Source organism: Erythrolamprus reginae, chromosome 11 (assembly GCF_031021105.1).
Source record: "Erythrolamprus reginae isolate rEryReg1 chromosome 11, rEryReg1.hap1, whole genome shotgun sequence".
Lineage (NCBI taxonomy): Eukaryota > Metazoa > Chordata > Lepidosauria > Squamata > Dipsadidae > Erythrolamprus > Erythrolamprus reginae.
The window spans coordinates 12,035,993-12,056,818 of NC_091960.1; the positions used below are offsets into that span (position 1 = coordinate 12,035,993).

Here is a 20,826-nt window from a genome sequence, read left to right on the forward strand (position 1 = left end):
ACCTTTCCAATATACGAGCGTTGCCCAGAAAGTAATGCACCACGTTTTTTTTCTTCAACAATTATTTATTGAACACAATGAAACTTACACACAAGAAAGAATGATGTTTCTTCTACACTCCCTATTTTTCCACATAATCTCCGTCTCGTTCTATGGCCTTCCTTCAGCGTGACACAAGGGTGTGTATGCCTTATTGGTACCACTCCTTGTTCTGGTCACGAAGCCATTTCTGCACTGTGCGAATCACCTCTTCGTCACCCTCAAAATGTCTTCCGTGACTAACCGTACTTCTGTCGACTGCAGATTCTCCAAAAACTGTACACAAACATTTGTGAATGTTCCCAACAGTTTCTTTCTCCGCAGTGAGAAATTTAATGACGACATGCTGCTTGTAATGTACATCACTTACAGACGCCATTTCGAAACACTGCTGCAGCTGCGCTATGTGGTCGGAAGAAATGCAAAATTGACACATGCACTCCTGATAATTGAAATAATGTATATCTAAAGTTTCGCATTCGTACCATTACTGTAGGCTGTGAAAACAAATTTGGTGCATTGCTTTCTGGGCGACCCTCGTATAAGATTCAAGATGGCTAGCATTCTGAGTTGCCTCAGAAGGCCAACTGGATATTCTTCTGCCGCACAAATCCCAGCAAGCAGTTAGGTCCCACAGAGTTGGCCTTCTCCGGGTCCCATCGACTAAACAATGTCAGCTGGCAGGACCCAGGGGAAGAGCCTTCACTGTGGCAGCCCCAACCCTCTGGAACCAGCTCCCCCCCGGAGATTAGGATTGCCTCCACCCTCCTTGCCTTTCACAAATTTCTTAAGACCCACCTCTGCCATCAGGCATGGGGGAATTGAGACATCTTCCCCAGGCCTATATAATTTATGTATGGTATGTTTGTGTGTATGTTTTTTAATTATCGGTTTTTTAGTTTTTAAATATTAGATTTGTATTTTACATTGTGTTATACTATTGCTGTGAGCCGCCCCGAGTCTACGGAGAGGGGCGGCATACAAATTAAATAAGATAGATAGATAGATAGATAGATAGATAGATAGATAGATAGATAGATAGATAGATAGATAGATAGATAGAAAGGTAGGTAGGTAGGTAGGTAGGTAGGTAGGTAGGTAGGTAGGTAGGTAGGTAGGTAGGTAGGTAGATAGATAGATAGATAGATAGATAGATAGATAGATAGATAGATAGATAGATAGATAGATAGATGATAGATAGATAGATAGATAGATAGATAGATAGATAGATAGATGATAGGTAGGTAGGTAGGTAGGTAGGTAGGTAGATAGATAGATAGATAGATAGATAGATAGATAGATAGATAGATAGAAAGATAGATAGATAGAAAGAAAGAAAGAAAGATGATAGATAGATAGATAGATAGATAGATAGATAGATAGATAGATAGATAGAAAGGTAGGTAGGTAGGTAGGTAGGTAGGTAGATAGATAGATAGATAGATAGATAGATAGATAGATAGATAGATAGATAGATAGATAGATAGATAGATAGATAGATAGATAGATAATAAATTCTCTCTGTTGATTTTGCCTCAGTTTCTTGAGACATTCCTTAATTAAGACACCATTCACACCGTAGCACAGGTGGGTTCCTCACAGTTTGGACCAGTTTATCCGAACCAGTAGCAACCCACTGGTGACATCCAAGGGCAGATAACCATTCCCACCACTACTAGTGCACTGTGCGCGCAGATTTGCCCCAGTGTGGTTTTGCTTCTGTGCATGCTCAGGAAGCAAACTCTAGCGAAGGGATGGGCACACGAGAGAGAGATGGTGGCAATATGTTTGCTTCTGCACATGCGCAGAAGCAAAAAAAATTGCTGAAATCTCACCTACATGCACGTCCCCTAGCAAGATTTTGATTCCTGTGCATGCGCAGAAGCAGAAACACACTGGGGTGCACATGTGCGCATGCAGGAGAAGCAAAGCTGCGTGCGCAGCTCAACTTTTGCTACCAGTGCTGCATCCTTTACCGTACTGGTAACAACCCACTGCTGGTGATGTCACGATGATGTCACAGAACCGGTTCAGTTGGTGCTGGTCCATGGGCACCACCGTCTTTTTAAAACAATTTTAATTTTTAAAATGTTTTTTAAAAATTTCTTCTGCACATGCATAGAAGTCAAGTTTCCACAGTGCTCATGCATCGCCATCTTGTTTTCGGCTTTTTATTTTTATTTTTTATTTATTTATTCATTTGTCCAATACACAATACATATGGAAGAGAATAGACATGAAGTAATATATATAAAGATAATATGTAAAAATAGAGGAGAAGATATATGAAAGGAAGAAAATATATATGATATATGAGATAAAGGAAAGACAATTGGACAGGGGATGAAAGGCACACTAGTGCACTTATGTATGCCCCTTACTGACCTCTTAGGAACCTGGAGAGGTCAATCGTGGAGAGTCTAAGGGAGAAATGTTGGGGGTTTGGGGTTGACACTATTGAGTCCGGTAATGAGTTCCATGCTTTGACAACTCGATTGTTAAAGTCATACTTTTTACAGTCAAGTTTGGAGCGGTTAATATTAAGTTTGAATCTGTTGCGTGCTCTTGTGTTGTTGTGGTTGAAGCTGAAGTAGCCATTGACCGGTAGGACATTGCAGCATATGATCTTGTGGGCAATACTTAAATCGTGTTTTAGGCACCGTAGTTCTAAGCTTTCTAGACTCAGGATTGTTAGTCTATTTTCATAGGGTATTCTGTTTCGAGTGGAGGAGTGAAGGGTTCTTCTGGTGAAATATCTTTGGACGTTTTCAAGGGTGTTGATGTCCGAGATGTGGTATGGGTTCCAGACAGATGAGCTGTATTCAAGGATGGGTCTGGCAAAAGTTTTGTAGGCTCTTGTGAGTAGTGTGAGATTGCCGGAGCAGAAGCTACGTAGGATCAGCTTAACAACTCTAGAAGCCTTTTTGGCGATATTGTTGCATTGTGTTAAAAAAAATGTTTTAGATCTTTTGGGATTGCGCATGAGGTAAGTTAGAACCCACCCCCGCTCCATAGACAATATTTTTTTAAAAAAAGAAAGAACTACTGTTTGCTTTGGTCTGTTTCTGGATCTCTCCTTTGCATTTTTAGGAATGCATTTTTGGGGGGAGTTCTTTGTCTTTTAAGTATTTTCAACTCGGTACCTTGTTCTAGCTTTGGTAATTGGATATGCTTGATTAATTATCCCTGAACTCTGAAATGAAACAGAGTCAGGCTTTGCAAATTCCTGGAGAGATAAAGTAGGTCAGGAAATCAAAACATCCTGGAAGAAGACAGAAAAAAGCCGCGTTTTTGTACCATTGCCAAAAAAAGAAAAAACATTGCATACAGGATGGATCCGATCTTAAAGCAAGGACCGTTTAACTCAAAGGAGACTTTTCTCTTTAATAATACAGTCATACCTCGTCTTACGAACCTAATTGGTTCCCGGGGGAGGTTCGTAAGACGAAAGGTTCGTAAGACGAAACATTGTTTCCCATAGGAAACAATGTAAAGTCAATTAATCCGTGCAACAACAAAAAACAACCGCAAAAAAATGCTGCCGCCCGGCTGTCACCTTTTAAAACAGCCCGGGGGCTTCTCAGCGGCCTCCCGAATGCCGAACGCCAAACCCGAACTTCCGGGTTTGGCTTCGGGAGGCTGCTGGGAAGCCCCCCGGCTGTTTTAAAAGGTGACAGCCGGGCTGCGGGGCTTCCCAGCAGCCTCCCGAACCCCGAACCCGGAAGTTCGGCAAAAGTTCAGGGTTTGGGAGGCTGCTGGGAAGCCGCGCAGCCCAGCTGTCACCTTTTAAAACAGCCGGGGGGCTTCCCAGTAGCCTCCCGAACCCGGAAGTTCGGGTTTGGCATTCGTAAGACGAAAAAAGTTCGTAAGAAGAGGCAAATTTTTCTGAACCCCGGGTTCGTATCTCGGGTTGTTTGTAAGACGAGGGGTTCGTATCTTGAGGTACCACTGTAATTTTAAATGTCGTAATTTTGTCTTTGAACAGAGTACACACATTGAAAGGGCAAGGTAGGAATATTTGGAGTGGGATGGGCGGTGCTTTTACTACCCAACAAAATTCTTATCTTGTTCGCAGTGTGTGTGTGTGGGGGGGGGGTTATTTAGCTTTAATTGAATTGAGTCATGGGTCCAGTGCTACAGATATATCTTTTATTATACAGATAGTCCTCACCTTACAACAGTTTGTTTAGTGACCGTTCAGAGTTACAACGGCATTCAAAACAGTGACTTAAATGGTCATGTTTTGCAGCATCCCCGTGGTCATGTGATCAAAATTCAGACAATTGGCAACTGGTGTGTCTCCCAAGGGGTAGGCTTCAAAAATTTTAGAAAGGGGTTCTCTGCCCAGTTGTTGGGGGGGGCATGGCCTAGTCAGCCTCTTGCACATCGGGGTGGCGTTTCCTCAAGACTCCGGGAGGACGAAAACAGCCTCTGCAGGCTAGGGAGGCTCCCTGGAGGCTGGAAATGGGCCCGTTTCCGGCCTTCCAACACGCAACCACATGTTGGATGTGTTTTAAATCTGATTGATGCAGCATTTTGGGATGCAATTTATGGACAGCAGTGTTATGTATGTTCTGTTCGGGAATGCTGCAAAACAAGACATCTCCTACGTCTTACTGTTGGGAGATGCCTTATATTAAGCAATTCTACGAAACCTCTCCTATGTCTGACTTTCGGGGTGACTTATTTTCGAGGAAATAGGGTAGTATCAGGTATATAAATATTGTTATATTTTTGTATACCACCAATACGTACTTGACTGACTAACTCACTAACTAACTAACTAACTAACTAACTAACTAACTAACTAACTAACTAACTACATACATACATACATACATACATACATAAATAAATAAATAAATAAATAAATAAATAAATAAATAAATAAATAAATAAATACATAAATACATAAATACATAAATACATAAATGGATGGATGGATGAACGAACAAACAAACAAACAAACAAACAAATAAATAAAATAAGTTGTCAAAATAGGAAGTGTCATATCTAATCAAACAAAATTTAAACCGCTCCAAACACGACTGCAGAAAATACAACTTCAGCAATAGAGTGATCAACACCTGGAATTCACTACCTGACTGTTCTTTCTTCCCCAAACCCCAAAATCTTCAACCTTAAATTGTGTACAGTTGACCTCTCCCCTTTTCTAAGAGGTCTGTAAGGGGCGTGCATAAGCATACCACTGTGCCTACCATCCTTGTCCTACTGTCCTACTGTCTTTTTTTTTATCCTTACTTTCTATGTTATGTTTATATAAACTACAATCCTATACATGATTGACAAAAATAAAATAATTTTTTTTAAAAAAAATTGAACTGACAGAGGTGAGGCTTATACCCCTGAGAGTCATTTGCAACTGGAGTAGCCTATTAATTTAAGTGAAATAAATAATACCAATAATACAAGCTGAAGATTAACCATCGGAATTGATAGGTGACCTCCCCTACAGAGCAATTGCCGCTATTCACCGTGTTCTTTGAGAACAGGCTTCGAAGGCCAATTCCTGCTTGAGAAAACACTAGTGAGGATTTCTAAATCCACATTCCTTCCTCTCTCTCGGATTCTGATCAATAGATAGGCAAGGGCTCACCTCCTGAAACAAAGCTTGGCATTTGCTGAGACAGGTGAGGCGAAGCATACCAGGCAGGACTGGTTTACGATGTAGAAAACCAGCTCTTGTTTTCCTTCCCTTCTGCTTGCAGAGCCATCCTGGATGGTGCAATGTCCCACGTCCAGGCATCTCTGCTATGCTATCTGAACAGCCTTACGTCCAACCTGACAAGTTAAACCTGCCCTTTGTGGATTCAACTGGGCAAGGACCTGGACTCAGGGAGACTCACTCCCTGATCGGAGATTACTTTCCCAGTAGAGTTTCAGATGTTTGGTTCTTTCCATCTATTTTATTTTATTTTATTTTATTTTATTTTATTTATTTTATTTATTTTATTTATTTTATTTATTTTATTTATTTTATTTATTTTATTTATTTTATTTATTTTATTTATTTTATTTATTTTATTTATTTTATTTATTTTATTTATTTTATTTATTTTATTTATTTTATTTATTTTATTTATTTTATTTATTTTATTTATTTTATTTATTTTATTTATTTTATTTATTTTGTTTTGTTTTGTTTTATTTTATTTTATTTTATTTTATTTTTATTTATTTATTTATCTATTTATCTTATCTATCTATCTATCTATTTATTTATTTATTTTGTCCAATACACAATAATACACAATGAAGGTTATAGAGGATATAGTAGAGAAAAAATACGAGATATAGGAGAGACTATAGGACAGGGGACGGAAGTGCGCTTATGTACGCCCCTTACTTCTTTTTTTTTACACAATGAGGGTTTTAGTGGGTATATATATATAGATACACACATAGTAAAATACATGATGAAGATTATAGAGGAGATACTCATAGTAAAATATATCTAAGAAATAATAGAAAAGAAGATATAGTAATAGAACATATCAATGAAAGAATAGAAGAAGAGATATAGGAATAGAAGAAAGGTATAGGAGATATAGGAGAGCAATAGGACAGGGGACGGAAGGCACTCTAGTGCACTTGTACTCGCCCCTTACTGACCTCTTAGGAATCTGGATAGGTCAACCGTAGATAATCTAGGGGTAAAGTGTTGGGGGTTTGGGGATGACACTACGGAGTCCGGTAATGAGTTCCACGCTTCGACAACTCGGTTACTGAAGTCATATTTTTTACAGTCAAGTTTGGAGCGGTTAATATTAAGTTTAAGTCTTTTGTGTGCTCTCGTGTTGTTGTGGTTGAAGCTGCTCTTGCTTTATTCCAAGGCGCAAAATAAAATTGCACAATATTTTTAATTTGTAAATTCCACATCCGATTTGGAAAGCAAAAAAGGTGGAATCCAATGGTGGAACATATTTCTCAGCCACAGTGTAGACCAAGCGTGTCCAAAACATACGGCCCTGTGGGCTACATGAGGCACTGGATAGCTAGTAATCATAAGATCTAGACACAAGATCATAAGATCTAGACACAAAAACAGTTTTTTCCTGAATGCCATCACTCTGCTAAACAAATAATTCCCTCAACACTGTCAAACTATTTACAAAGTCTGTGCTTCTATTTCTACTAGTTTCTTCTCATCATTACTATCATCCTTCTCCTCCCACTTAGGACTGTATGACTGTAACTTGTTGCTTGTATCCTAAAATTTTTATTAATATTGATTGTTTCTTCATTGCTTATTTGAATCCTATGACAATCATTAAGTGCTGTACCTCATGATTCTTGACAACTCTATATTTTCTTCTCCTTAGACTCAGGGCGGCTTATAACATGTTAGCAATAGCACTTTTTAACAGAGCCAGCCTATTGCCCCCACAATCCGGGTCCTCATTTTACCCACCTCGGAAGGATGGAAGGCTGAGCCAACCTTGAGCGGGTGATGAGATTTGAACCGCTGACCTACAGATCTACAGTCAGCTTCAGTGGCCTGCAGTACAGCACTCTACCTGCTGCGCCTCCCTGGCTTTTTGTATTCTGCCTCTTCCTTACACTTCCCACTTGTGCAAACTTTGAAGCAATTGGGGAAAAAAAGACTGCGAGTATTTAGGAAGTTGCCAGCTTAAAATACATGATTTCAAAAAAAGTAGCTAAGCATATCAGCAATGCTATCTGGTGTAATACAGAAAACACACACACAAAAAGTATATGTTGATACAAACGTACAAATGCCATGGTACACTTGGGCCACAAACATCCAGATTGTTAGCTAACTGGCAGACCAGAACATATTAACATTGGATTAAGTGCGGATGTGGAAGGTATTAAAGAAGATGGATTGTGCAAATGCCCTTGACTCCAAAGAAGGCGAAAGAGTTGAACTGATTGTTCGCCCTTCATTTAGTGAATCATTATATGTTTGTTTGTTTCTTTGTTTGTTTGCTTCCCTTCTGCAGAATTTGAGGACTGGTATCCAAGAAACCCTTCCTGGAAAACATGGAAGAAAAGAGATCTCCCTTTGTTGTGGGGCTATTAGTGATGGGCAATGTTATTATTATGGTAAGAGAGCTTCAAGCAATACAGCAATACAGTATACTGTATCTCAGCAGTGGGAAAATTCCAGGGTATTGACTTTGGTATCTGAAAAAAGTAAGATGGGGATAAAATGATCTACTTCTTCTTTCTGATTTAAAAAAAATATCTTTGGGATGTTGTAGTAGTAGTAGTAGTAGTAGTAGTAGTAGTAGTAGTAATAATAATAGTAGTAGTAGTAGTAATAGTAATAATAATAATAATAATAATAATAATAATAATAATAATAATAATAATAATAATAATAATAATAATAATACAGTGTTGGAAGGGGGCCTTGGAGGTCCTCTAGTCCAACCCCGTGCTTAGGCAGGAAGCCCTACTCTACATCAGACAGATGGTTATCCAACATCTTTAAAACTTCTAGTGTTGGAGCATTCACAACTTCTGGAGGCAAGCTATTTCACTGATTAATTGTTTTGACTGTCAGGAAATTTCTCCTTAGAACTAAGCACAGTTGCTTCTCTCCTTGTTTAGTTTCCACCCATTGCTTCTTATTCTACCCTCAGGTGCTATGGAGAATAGGTTGACTCCGTCTTCTTTGTGGCGACCCCTGAGATATTGGAACACAGCTATCATGTCTCCCCTGGTTCTTCTTTTAATTAAACTAGCCATGTCCAGTTCCTGCAACCGTTCTTCATATGTTTTAGCCTCCAATCCCCTAATCATCTTTGTTGCTCTTCTCTTGCACTCTTTCTCAACTTAAACCAGAGGTGTCAAACTCAATTTCATTGATGGTCGCATCAGAGTTGTGCTTGATTTGGGAGGCTGGGATGGGTGTGGCCAGGGTGGGTGTGGTCAGCTCAACATCACTCGTGCCGGGTGCACCTGTGGTGGCCCGAGCACTCTGCCAGCGAAAACAGGCTCTAAAGCACCATTTTTAGCTGTGACAGCCTCCTGCAACACTCTACCAATGAAAACAGCGAACAGCCCACGCGAGCTCTATTTCCAGCTGTGGCGGCCTGCTACAACCCTCTGCCAGCAAAAACAGAGCTCACAGTCCTCACGAGCTCTGTTCCCAGCTGTGGTGGCCTCCTACAACCCTCTGCCAGTGAAAACAGAGCTCAAGGATGTGCGTGTGGCCTTCCCAAGCTCTATTTTCACTGACAGAAGCACCACAACCTGGTCCTTTGCTGTTTCCAGGGTGGCTCTGTGGGCTAGTTTTAAACCCTCCACAGGACAAATCTGGCCCCGGGCCTTGAGTTTGACACCCTTTACTTAAACCGTCATTCACTGTATTTTATTGAATGAATCATCGTTGTCCACGTTCCCATAAACCACCGCAGCGTGGTTCCTATAACACATGAAATGTGAAATGCACAATTTGTGCGTTTCACAGGACTCTGAAAAGGTGTGGATGTAGCACCAGGAGATTACAAAAGGAAGCTGAATTAAACCAAGCAACCCACCGTACCACTCCCCTTGGACATGCTCGATGGCAAAGAACCTGATTCGATTTATGGTCATCTGGTGGCTAACAACCGTCCTCTGTTTCTACAGCTTTCAGGGCTGGCACTTTGTGCTGAGTCTATTTGGGTAACTGCGGATCCCTACAAAGTCTACCCCATCCTGGGGGTCACCGGCAAGGACGATGTCTATGCAGGCGCCTGGATCTCCATTTTCACCGGGTTTTGCTTCTTCTGCGTTTGCGTTTTTGGCATCATCAGCCTTGTGAATGGCAACCGCCTCATGGTGTTGTTGGTGGGTAACAAGAAGGCTCAGACTTCTCTAAACTCTACATTTGCTCAACATACCTCTGGTTAGCTATGGGAAACGGCCTGGTCAACACAAGTAGCCCTTGACTGACAGTGTGTGTGTCATATGTAGGTTTCAAAGATTTCTGGCGACGTTTCGATGAGGTCTCACTCGTCATCTTCAGGCTGGTGCTTCTGTCCTTGTTCTAGGATGTTTGCCCTATATGCCAAGACCTTCATACCTGTACCCATAATATATGAAGGTCTTGGCATATTCGAGTTTCTTCCCAGGTAGAATTGTGAAACCCAAATATGCCAAGACCTTCATACCTGTACCCATGAAAATCTACAATATATATAGTGCTATCCTAGTCTCCCTTAATTTTAAAACTTCAGCAAAAACCTGTGATACATACATACATACATATGTATATGTATCACAGGTTTTTGCTGAATTTTTAAAATTAAGGGAGACTAGGATAGCACTATTTCGGCCTTGTTCTGGCCTCATCAGCTAGTCATACCCTTACTGGGATTTGATCCTGGGGCTTCTGCCTTGTAAGGCAGAAAATTAACCTCTAGACCACCAGATCTGATCCCTTCAGCTTTGTACCAGGGAGGGGACTTATGTTTTTTTCTGTTATCTCTAATCCATAGTGAATATCCTGGGGGAAAATATCTTCAGATATTGGGTTGTTGTCGTTGTTTTGACATTGAATCTTATGCTCTATTTTCTTACTTTCTAGTACTTGGTACTGATCATCGTTGTCTACTTGTTTGAATGTGCCTCTTGCATCACCTCCTACACACATCGTGATTATGTAAGTACCATATTCTTCCCAACTTCGTCTTCTAAAAGCAAGATTTTGGCTCGTTCCACTGGGACAGAAGGACACAGTCTTTCCTAACGTCTGCTTTTATCATGATGAATGATCCATCCAAAACATAATTCAGTCTGGGAATTTTAATGAAGCTTCGTTTTTGCCCTTTGTCAGTCCCATTATTCTGATAAATTTCATGATTGTCTTGTATAGTACAGTATATGATACCGGGATGTTTCTTTGATCTGTTGGCTCTTCAAAAACTTCCAAGAGAACCAAAGCTTTGAAAAAGCTTGTAAATTTTTGTCTCCAAATATAGACAAAAAAAGCCATAGTTGCTTATCATATGGATATGGATCCTTTGATCATACAGTTCACATCAATTCATAAACTTTCACTTCTGTTGAAGAATTGGTGTAAGATAGTACTCTGCTTTTCCCTGGATTTTGAGTGCATGGCAATAAGGCCAAGTATTTATTTCAGGGTTGAAAAAAATATTTGACAGTGTCTTATTTCGAGGAAACATGATACTAAAATGATTTCTGGAGAGGGGGGAAAAATCATTTTGTCTCATTCTAAAAGAACAAGACAATCTGGAAACATTTGGGTCTTTTTTCTCTTTTAGGAATTGTTCTGCCGGGCTCTCTGGTAGGAGCCTCCCGAAAATTCAAGGGTACAAATTTCAGACACACACACATTTGAAAATTCAAAACAATGTTCTTTATCACAAAATTCAAAATAAACTAAGCACTCTTTTTGTATTGCAAAGAGCACTCCTCCCAAAACAGCTAGGTAGTCTGTACAATTTCCCTTAAGCAGTCATTAAGTACTTAGCTAGCAGCTGTGAAGAAACTTCACACCCCTTCTTCACACACGTTGCTCTGCTTTGGTTTCAAAGGCGTGAAAAAGCAACAAAGTCCAGCAACACAAGATTCCTGACGAACTTCGATCAGATACTCTTCCACAACGGCCAAACCCACACACTGCTATTTATAGCAGCAGCCTTAATTACTGGAGCCCCACCCAAACACAGGTGGCCTCCCTTATTTCCTGTAATATGTTCTTACTTGGTCTCTTCTACGCATATTTCTGCGCTTGCGTGGGTCCAAGATGTCTTCATCCGAATCAATGGAAGATAAGGGAGATTGACTGCCTGGGCTGTGTGCCAACCCCTCCTCTGCCAAGTCACTCCCACCTTCTTCTTCGTCCGAGGAAACTAAACTCTGAACTGATTCTGTCGGCAATAACACAGGCCTGTGACATGTTGAAGTTTCCCCTGCATCCACCTCCCCATTCCCTGGGGCAGGAGCTGGGCCAGAACTAACCACAACATGAATGGGTTTCCCCCCCCCCCCCCATAGATTGCAAAGTTAAAAAAAGAAAAACCGGAATTGCAGTGCAATGAGAAATGTCTTTGGAAATGTAGAAAAATGTTTACGTATGTAAGCTGAAACTTTGGAAGTGAAAGGTTTGTGTCCCTGGACTTGGGGAATGTAGTTGACCGACATTCTCTCTTTCTCCCCCACCCCAGGTAGTAGCAAATCCCAAAATGGTAACCAAACAGATGCTGGAGTTCTACTCATCGGATACAAACCAAGGCCGGGAACTTACCCGCATGTGGAACCGTTTCATGATGGAGGTACAGGATCATTGTCCAGTGTGAGAATGCCCTTCCCTTGCATCCTTCATCCAGATGTAGCTCCAGAATGCATACATGTAGGACGGTCATGGGTTGCTAGCCGGTAGGGGCCACACTCCATACCAGTAGAGAAAAGGGAGATGTGCGCAAAACTCCGCATCACCAGAATAGACTCGCGCACGCCGCAGCAAGATTTTGCTTCTGTGCAGGCGCATTTGAGATTTTGGAAATTTTTTGTTTCTGTACATTATTATTATTATTATTATTATTATTATTATTATTATTATTATTATTAATTAGATTTGTATGCCGCCCCTCTCCGCAGACTCGGGGTGGCTCACAACAGTGATAAAAACAGTATACAATGACAAATCTAATATTAAAAGTCTATAATAATAAATCTAACATTAAAAGTCTAAAAAACCCCATTGTTTAAAAATCATACATACAACATACCATACATAAAACTGCATAGGCAAGGGGAGATATCTCAGTTGCCCCATGCCTGACGGCGGAGGTGGGTTTTAAGGAGTTTACGAAAGGCAAGGAGGGTGGGGGCAATCCTAATCTCCAGGGGGAGCTGGTTCCAGAGGGTTGGGGCCGCCACAGAGAAGGCTCTTCCCCTGGGTCCCGCCAGATGACATTGTTTAGTCGACGGGACCCGGAGAAGGCCAACTCTGTGGGACCTAACATGCGCAAGACCTCTCCCCCCCAAGTAATGGACAGGTGGGGTTGTCCTTAGGAGGCAAAACCCACAGCCACTCCATCTTGTCGGGGTTGAGCTTGAGCCTTGTTAACTCGTAGTTAAGCTACGCTCAACTACTAGCCATGAAAACAGATCCATGTCCCTTTGCAAAAATCGATAAGCTTCGAAGCTGCGAAATTCAAAACAACTCAAATCAGTCTTAACTTTTTAATGGAAGAGTTGGGTGGCAGAAAGTCTAGTCAAGAGTAGTGTTGGGCTAACCGAACTTGCTGCCCCCGCCCGGGAGGAAAGTGGGGAATCCCATTGTGGCGATGCAAGCAAAAGGAGGTAGGGAATCCCATGATGGGATTCTGGGGGCGGGGCTTCGACATCACGGAGACTCCTTCCTGGCTGGCCGAAACGGGGAGGAAGGAGTCTCTGTGACATCAAAGCCCCGCCCCCGGAATCCCATCGTGGGATTCCCCACCTCCTTTTGCTTGCAGTGCCGCTGCGGCAGCCTTTTCCGTAAAAATGTTTATTTTTACAGAAAAGGACACCACAACGGTGCTGCTGCTGTTCGGGTTCTGGTTTGGCGAACTCACCCAAACTTCACGGCAAAGTTCGGCTGAACTTGCCGAACCCAAACTTTGTTGGGTTCGCCCAACAGTAGCCAAGAAAAGGCAGCAAAATAACAATAGCCCTTAGACTTACATGTTGCTTCATAGTGCTTTCAAGCCCTCTCTAAGCGGTTGACAGAGTCAGCATATTGACCCCAACAATCTGAGTCCTCATTTGACCCATCTGGGAAGGCCAAGGTGGCATAGTGGGTAGAATGCAGTACTGCAGGCTACTAAAGCTGACTGTAGATCTGTAGGTCAGCGGCTCAAATCTCATCACCGGCTCAAGGTTGACTCAGCTTTCCATCCTTCCGAGGTGGGTAAAATGAGGACCCGGATTGTGGGGGCCATATGCTGGCTCTGTTAAAAAGTCCTATTGTTAACATGTTGTAAGTCGCCCTGAGTCTAAGGAGAAGTGCGGCATAAAAAATTGAATGAATGAATGAATGAATGAGCGAATGAACGAACAAGGAAGGAAGGAAGGAAAGGAAAGGGAAGGGAAGGGAAGAAGGAAGGAAGGAAAGAAGGAAAGAAGGAAGGCAAGAAGGAAGGAAGGAAGGAAGGAAGGAAGGAAGGAAGGAAGGAAGGAAAGAAGGTAAGAAGGAAGGAAAAGGAAGAAGGAAGGAAGGCAGGCAGGAAGGAAGGAAAGGGAGGAAGGAAGGAAGGAAGGAAGGAAGGAAGGAAGGAAGGAAGGAAGGAAGGAAAGAAGTGGGGAAGGAAGGCTGAGTCAACCTTGAGCCTGGTGAGATGTGAACTGCCAAACTGCAGCTAGCAGTCAGCTGAAGCAGCCTGCAGTGTTGCCTTCTAACCACTGCACCACCTCGGCTCTAAAATATCCCTTATAATGTGTCTCTTTGCAATACATACTGTATATTGTCTTTTTTCCCCCACCGGTTCACATTTAGCAACAGTGTTGTGGTGCCAATAATCCCTTGGACTGGGTCAACTATACCTCCGTCTTCCGAAGTAGATACCCAGAAGCGACGGCACCTTGGCCATTCTACTGTTGCAAACGTGATCGGAACTTCATCATCATCAATGAGGAGGGCTGTAGACTGGGACACGTTGATTACATCAACACTCAGGTACCAAAGCCTTCCCTCTTTGTCCTGATGTTTATCTATCCTTCTGGCATCCTTGGGGATCTTGGTACCCTCGGCAGCTCCTCTTCAAGGCAATCTCACTGGTTTGTCCTTCGCTTCTCAGGGCTGCTTTGAACACATCAAGCACGCGGTGCAGAGCTATTCCTGGGGCGTCTCCTGGTTTGGTTTTGCCATTCTCATGCTCACAGTAAGTCATCGCGGAAAGCCTTCTTTTGATACGTTGGGGCTGCAATTCTAAAATTCTCGGGTGGGAACTGTTCTGGCTGGCTGGATCAATTGTTAGAAAGCAAATCCACACATTCTTGAAACATTGATCGGGGTAAAAATATTATTATTTACCCAAATTCCAGTAAGAAATAATTGAATTCTAAGGCATTTTAGGCTGACGGCATTCCTGTCTAAGGAGCATAGATAACTGTTCTGCCTGACTGGGCTCAGGCAATTTGTAACAGTCCAAGGAAAAGAAATCAAACACACACGTGCTCTTCTAATCAGCAAACTTGTATTAAACAAACAAAAAAGGGTTACTCGAAACAGTCCTTAGTGTAAGGAAATAATGATAGTGCAAGGCGTAATTCAGCCAAATACAAAACACAGGAAAAAGCAAACAAAGACAACCAGAATGGAGCAGAAACGTTTCAGGAGTCCTTTGAATCTTTAGAGCAAACAGCAAGTCCCAGAGGTTTCACCTCCCACGTGCCTGAAAAGGCTGGGTTGAAATCCAAAGGCACGGAACAGAAACTTCAGAACAGGAACCACAAAGCAACACAGATAAACAGCCACAGTTTGCCTTGTGCCTCTGTTCCCTTTTATACCTTTAGACCTCATTAAGGGAACCACACCCAGCCCTCAGTATAAGAACCACACCCAGCCCAGGTGCTACTCTGATCACCGGTAATATTCCTTTAATTGAGCCCTCCTTTGCATGGCTCTTCAGCTACGCATGTCTATGAGCTGGTCTGCAGAGGAATCCAAGGAAGAGAGACTGTCTGAGGGACTGCCTACCAAATCCCCTGGGCTGTCTGCTGGGTCCTGCGTGCTGTCTGCCAACTCCTCTGAACCAGTGGCCTCATCCTCATGGCTGTCTGCCACGTCTTCCTGGCTGTCAGCCAGGCTTTCGCACTCACTTTGTGCCGCATCTCTCCCATCTGTGGGAGCAACGGCTGGCCCAAGCCCAAACACAACAGATAACAGTCCGGGATGCAAGCCAGCTAGAGGCATAAATCTTCCCTAATGAGGTATTTTTCATTTTGCTCACTGTTCAGGGCTTAACCAGCTTCTTAAAAGCAGGAATCGAAATCCATGGAATCAGAAGCAGTCTCTTGAGGCACCGTCTTCATGATGAAGGTTGCTTGTCACACCTCTTCCCCCATCAGCCTGGCCTATATATACTGAAAAGGTGGCTAAATATCTCATAGATCTAATCAATGTCTAGTACCACTTCTACAGAGATATTCATGCCTGACTCTCATCCTTCTAACCCTCACATCTAAAAGAGGGTCCTCAAAGTCCCCATCATCCTCTGACTCGGACACTACCATAACTGGGGGTGCTACAGCCTCTGCTGGTTCCTCAGTCTCTAACTCTCCCTCACTTTCAGACTCAGGCTTAGATGGCAAGAATACTGGCCTGCAATTGCCAGTACTTCTCCATCTCCTGGTCTTCAAAATCCATGACCAGCTCAGCCAGATGTGGGCCACTCACAATAGGAACTATAGGAGCAATGGTTTAAGAACTCAAGGGATTGAGGAAAGGTTGTAGCTTTGAGAATTGAGATACTATTTTTCTGAAGTTCTGCTTATCCATGAAGCTTATCCTGGATCTACTCCATTCTTTCTGTCCTCAAAAATTCCCTCAGCATCCCAGTTTCCACAAGGACCAGCCAAGAAAACTCACCAGCAGGGCTAGAGGACAATAGCCCCCTCCTGGTGCTATTCTTGAAGAACTTCAATAGAAGACTATATATGTAGAAACATAGAAGATTGATGGCAGAAAAAGACCTCATGGTCCATCTAGTCTGCCCTTATGCTATTTCCTGTATTTTATCTTAGGATGGATATAGGTTTATCCCAGGCATGTTTAAATTCATTTACTGTGGATTTACCAACCATGTCTGCTGGAAGTTTGTTCCAAGGATCTACTACTCTTTCAGTAAAATAATATTTTCTCACGTTGCTTCTGATCTTTCCCCCAGCTAACCTCAGACTGTGCCCCCTTGTTCTTGTGTTCACTTTCCTGTTAAAACACTTCCCTCCTGAACCTTATTTAACCCTTTAACGTATTTAAATGTTTTGATCATGTTCCTCCCTTTTCCTTCTGTCCTCCAGACTGTACAGATTGAGTTCATGAAGTCTTTCCTGATACGTTTTATGCTTAAGACCTTCCACCATTCTTGTAGCCCGTCTTTGGACCCGTTCAATTTTATCAATATCTTTTTGTAGGTGTGGTCACCAGAATTGAGCACAGTATTCCAAATGTGGTTTCACCAGCGGGATCACAATCTCCCTCTTCCTGCTTGTTATACCTCTAGCTATGTAGCCAAGCATTCTACTTGCTTTCCCTACCGCCTGACCGCACTGTTCATCCATTTTGAGACTGTCAGAAATCACTACCCCTAAATCCTTCTCATCTGACGTTTTTGCTAACATAGTACTGCCAATACAATACTCAGATTGAGGATTCCTTTTCCCCAAGCGCATTATTTTACATTTGGAACTACATGTAGTTTTGGGATTGAACTGCGGAGTCCTTGGTGTTCTCTGAGCTTGGTTGTTTGCTTGAAGACGTTTCACTACCCAACTAAGTAGCATCATCAGTATGTCTGATGATGCACATCAAGAACTGATGCAAAGGATAGATTTCTGCTTGTAGGCAACACCTATCGTTGACGTGCCTTCAAGCCAAGCTATCTCAACCTCATGTTCCTTACTTGGCCTACAATTATTCATTGTGCCTACAAATTCATAGAATATAATCCCAATTCAGATGTAGGTGATCAAATAAGGAATGCTTCAAGAAGCCTTTCCCATAATTGGTGTGTTTTCCATTTCAAAACCAACTTAATTTAGGTTGTGGCTGCTTCCCCTTGACAAGGGATTGGATCACTTGATCTCCAAGGTTTCTTCCAGTCTTTATCCTGCATGAGTGTGTGAGGATAAAATTGATGAAGGGGGATGGCACATAAGGGGGTGGTGGTACTTTTATTTTATTTTATTTTATTTATTTTATTTTATTTTATTATTTTATTTTATTTATTTTATTTTATTTTATTTGTATGCCGCCCCTCTCCGTAGACTCGGGGCGGCTAATAACAGTGGTAAAAACAACATGCGACAATCCAATACTAAAACAGCTAAAAACCCTTATTATAAAACCAATCATACATACAAACATATCATGCATAAATTGTAGAAGCCTAGGGGGAAAGAATGTCTCAGTTCCCTCATGCCTGACGGCAGAGGTGGGTTTTAAGGAGCTTACGAAAGGCAAGGAGGGTGGGGGCTATTCTAATCTCTGGGGGGAGTTGGTTCCAGAGGGCCGGGGCCGCCACAGAGAAGGCTCTTCCCCTGGGTCCCACCAAACGACATTGTTTAGTTGACGGGACCCGGAGAAGGCCAACTCTGTGGGACCTAACCGGTCGCTGGGATTCGTGCGGCAGAAGGTGGTCGCGGAGATAATCTGGTCCGGTGCCATGAAGGGCATTATAGGTCATAACCAACACTTTGAATTGTGACCGGAAACTGATCGGCAACCAATGCAGACTGCGGAGTGTTGGTGTAACATGGGCATATTTGGGAAAGCCCATGATTGCTTTCGCAGCTGCATTCTGCACGATCTGAAGTTTCCAAACACTTTTCAAAGGTAGCCCCATGTAGAGAGCATTACAGTAGTCGAACCTCGAGGTGATGAGGGCATGAGTGACTGTGAGCAGCGAGTCTCAATCCAGATAGGGCCACAACTGGTGCACCAGGCAAACGCCCCCCTCGCCACAGCTGAAAGATGTTTCTCCAATGTGAGCTGTGGATCAAGGAGTACACCTAAGTTGTTGACCCTCTCTGAGGGGGTTAGTAATTCCCCCCCCCCAGGGTAATGGATGGACAGATGGAATTGTCCTTGGGAGGCAAAACCCACAGCCACTCTGTCTTATCAAGGTTGAGTTTGAGTCTGTTGACACCCATCCAGACAGCCTCCAGACACCAGCACATCACTTCCACTGCTTCACTGACTGGACATATAATTTAGTTTGATGTACACAGTGTTGTACATACTCCTGGTCAGTTGGAGGATGATGAAGATATTGAGGACTCTGTTTCAGATAGTGTTTATGAATTAGTGGGGGCCCGGGGTTACAGGTAGTAGAACAGGTGGGAGGCCAGCCACAGGATGGGGCTATGAGTTCAGGATCTAGCGAGAGAGAATCAGATGCTCGCTGGGTTAACCCTAAATTCAGAAGGGCCCAAAAACATAGAGAACAGAGGTCTGGAAGAAGATATTAAGGAGAGGAATGGGTTAAATACTGTAGTGATGTATTTGGCATGTCAAGGGGTCAGGGGGGAAGAAGGGTGGAGTTTCAACGTTGCTGATGAGAAAAATTGATATTTTTCTTGCCGCTCTCAAGTAAGCAAAAGTATTCTGTGTGATTAACAGTCAGGGCTGCTGTTTTTAGAGATCATGCATTTAGGAAAATAAATCTTGTTAAGTGGAGAAGGAGAAGGAATGTGAGAATGTGTTGGTAATGACCTTTAAAGCCCTTCATGGCATTTGACCAGAATACCTCCAGAACCGCCTTCTACTGCATGAATCCCAGCGGCCGATAAAGTCCCACAGAGTTGACCTTCTCCAGGTCCCGTCGACCAAACAATGTCGTTTGGCGGGCCCCAGGGGAACAGCCTTCTCTGTGGCGGCCCCAGCCCTCTGGAATCAACTCCCCCAGAGATTAGAACGGCCCCCACCCTCCTTGTCTTTCGCAAGTTACTCAAGACCCACCTATATCGCCAGGCATGGGGGAACTGAGACATCTCCCCCAGACTTTCTTATATTTTATTTTTGGTATGTATGTGTTGTATGGTTTTTAAATTGTTGGGGTTTTTTAATGTAATTTTATTATTAGATTTGTTCCATTGTTATACTGTTTTTATTGTTGTTGAGCCGCCCCGAGTCTTCGGAGACGGGCGGCATACAAATCTAATAAATTGAATTGAATTGAATTTAAATTGAAATGCGGTCAAGGGAGATAACGGACCAACAGATAAGTGCGTGTATGAAATGTGTTTGAATTCCAGAAGAGCAGAGAAATAAATGGAGTTTCTTTATTCATGATATAATGAATTTAATAAAAGTTGTTTGTAATTGCTAAATTTCTACCAGAACACACAGGATGGGGGAAGAAGGAACCACACCATTACAAAAAATTAAATAGGGGCTTGCAGTAAAAGATTGTTGTTTTTCCACAGTGTCCCATCGTTCTTCTGGCTATATACCACTACACTACATTGTGAACAATTCCAGCCAAGTATGCGGAATTTTTTCCTAAGAAGAGGAAGATGAAGCAAGGGATGAAGCCCTTTCTTGAGACGGGGAAGAAATCTCCATGGATTCCTATGTAGTATAATATGTTCTCCAAGGCCTACTTCCTAAAATTACTTTGGGTGTAGAGGTTATTGGGTATCTCTGCAAAAAAGAAATCATCCCAATTACTTTACTAAAACTTTTTTTTTTAAAAAAATGTATATTAAGTGTTATTTGGTAGGTGTTTTTTAAAAAAAGATTGTGTGAAATTCTGTAAGGAACTTGACTGAGCTGTGAGTATTCACCGAGAATGCCCCAGGAATTCAAATCAACTCCATCTGACAATTCAATTTGGGTTTCTAAAAATAGGATTGCAGTGATAAAGAACAAAATCCTATAATCTCCCTCTCTCTCTCTCTTCCTTTCTCCACCCCTCTCTATGTATATAACTAAGCCAGTGGGATTTACAAAGGCATGAAAACTCAACCTGCATTGACCTAGAAAATTATTCAGACATGGAGCATTTTTCATATGCTAGATAACTCCCAATACTGTACTGGGAATAGTTCCTGTCCCAGTCAAAACAGATGGGAATGGAT

At 42.3% G+C, this 20,826-nt stretch overlaps 1 protein-coding gene across 1 annotated transcript; it reads left to right on the forward strand.

Annotated features, from left to right (window-relative positions):
* Positions 1 to 8,064: 8,064 nt before the first annotated feature.
* Positions 8,065 to 20,217, forward strand: UPK1A (uroplakin 1A). Its single transcript, XM_070763993.1, has 7 exons — positions 8,065 to 8,127; positions 9,661 to 9,861; positions 10,601 to 10,675; positions 12,207 to 12,314; positions 14,522 to 14,701; positions 14,823 to 14,906; positions 20,173 to 20,217. Exons 1-7 carry the CDS (start codon positions 8,065 to 8,067, stop codon positions 20,215 to 20,217), a joined length of 756 nt encoding a protein of 251 aa, XP_070620094.1.
* The last annotated feature ends 609 nt before the right edge of the window (positions 20,218 to 20,826 follow it).

Bases quoted from the DNA above. Each gene is read 5' to 3' on its own strand.
- UPK1A (XM_070763993.1), top strand. From the start codon at position 8,065: ATGGAAGAAAAGAGATCTCCCTTTGTTGTGGGGCTATTAGTGATGGGC. The intron at 8,128-9,660 runs GTAAGAGAGCTT...CTGTTTCTACAG, and splicing joins TGGGCAATGTTATTATTATG to CTTTCAGGGCTGGCACTTTG. The intron at 12,315-14,521 runs GTACAGGATCAT...GTTCACATTTAG, and splicing joins GGAACCGTTTCATGATGGAG to CAACAGTGTTGTGGTGCCAA.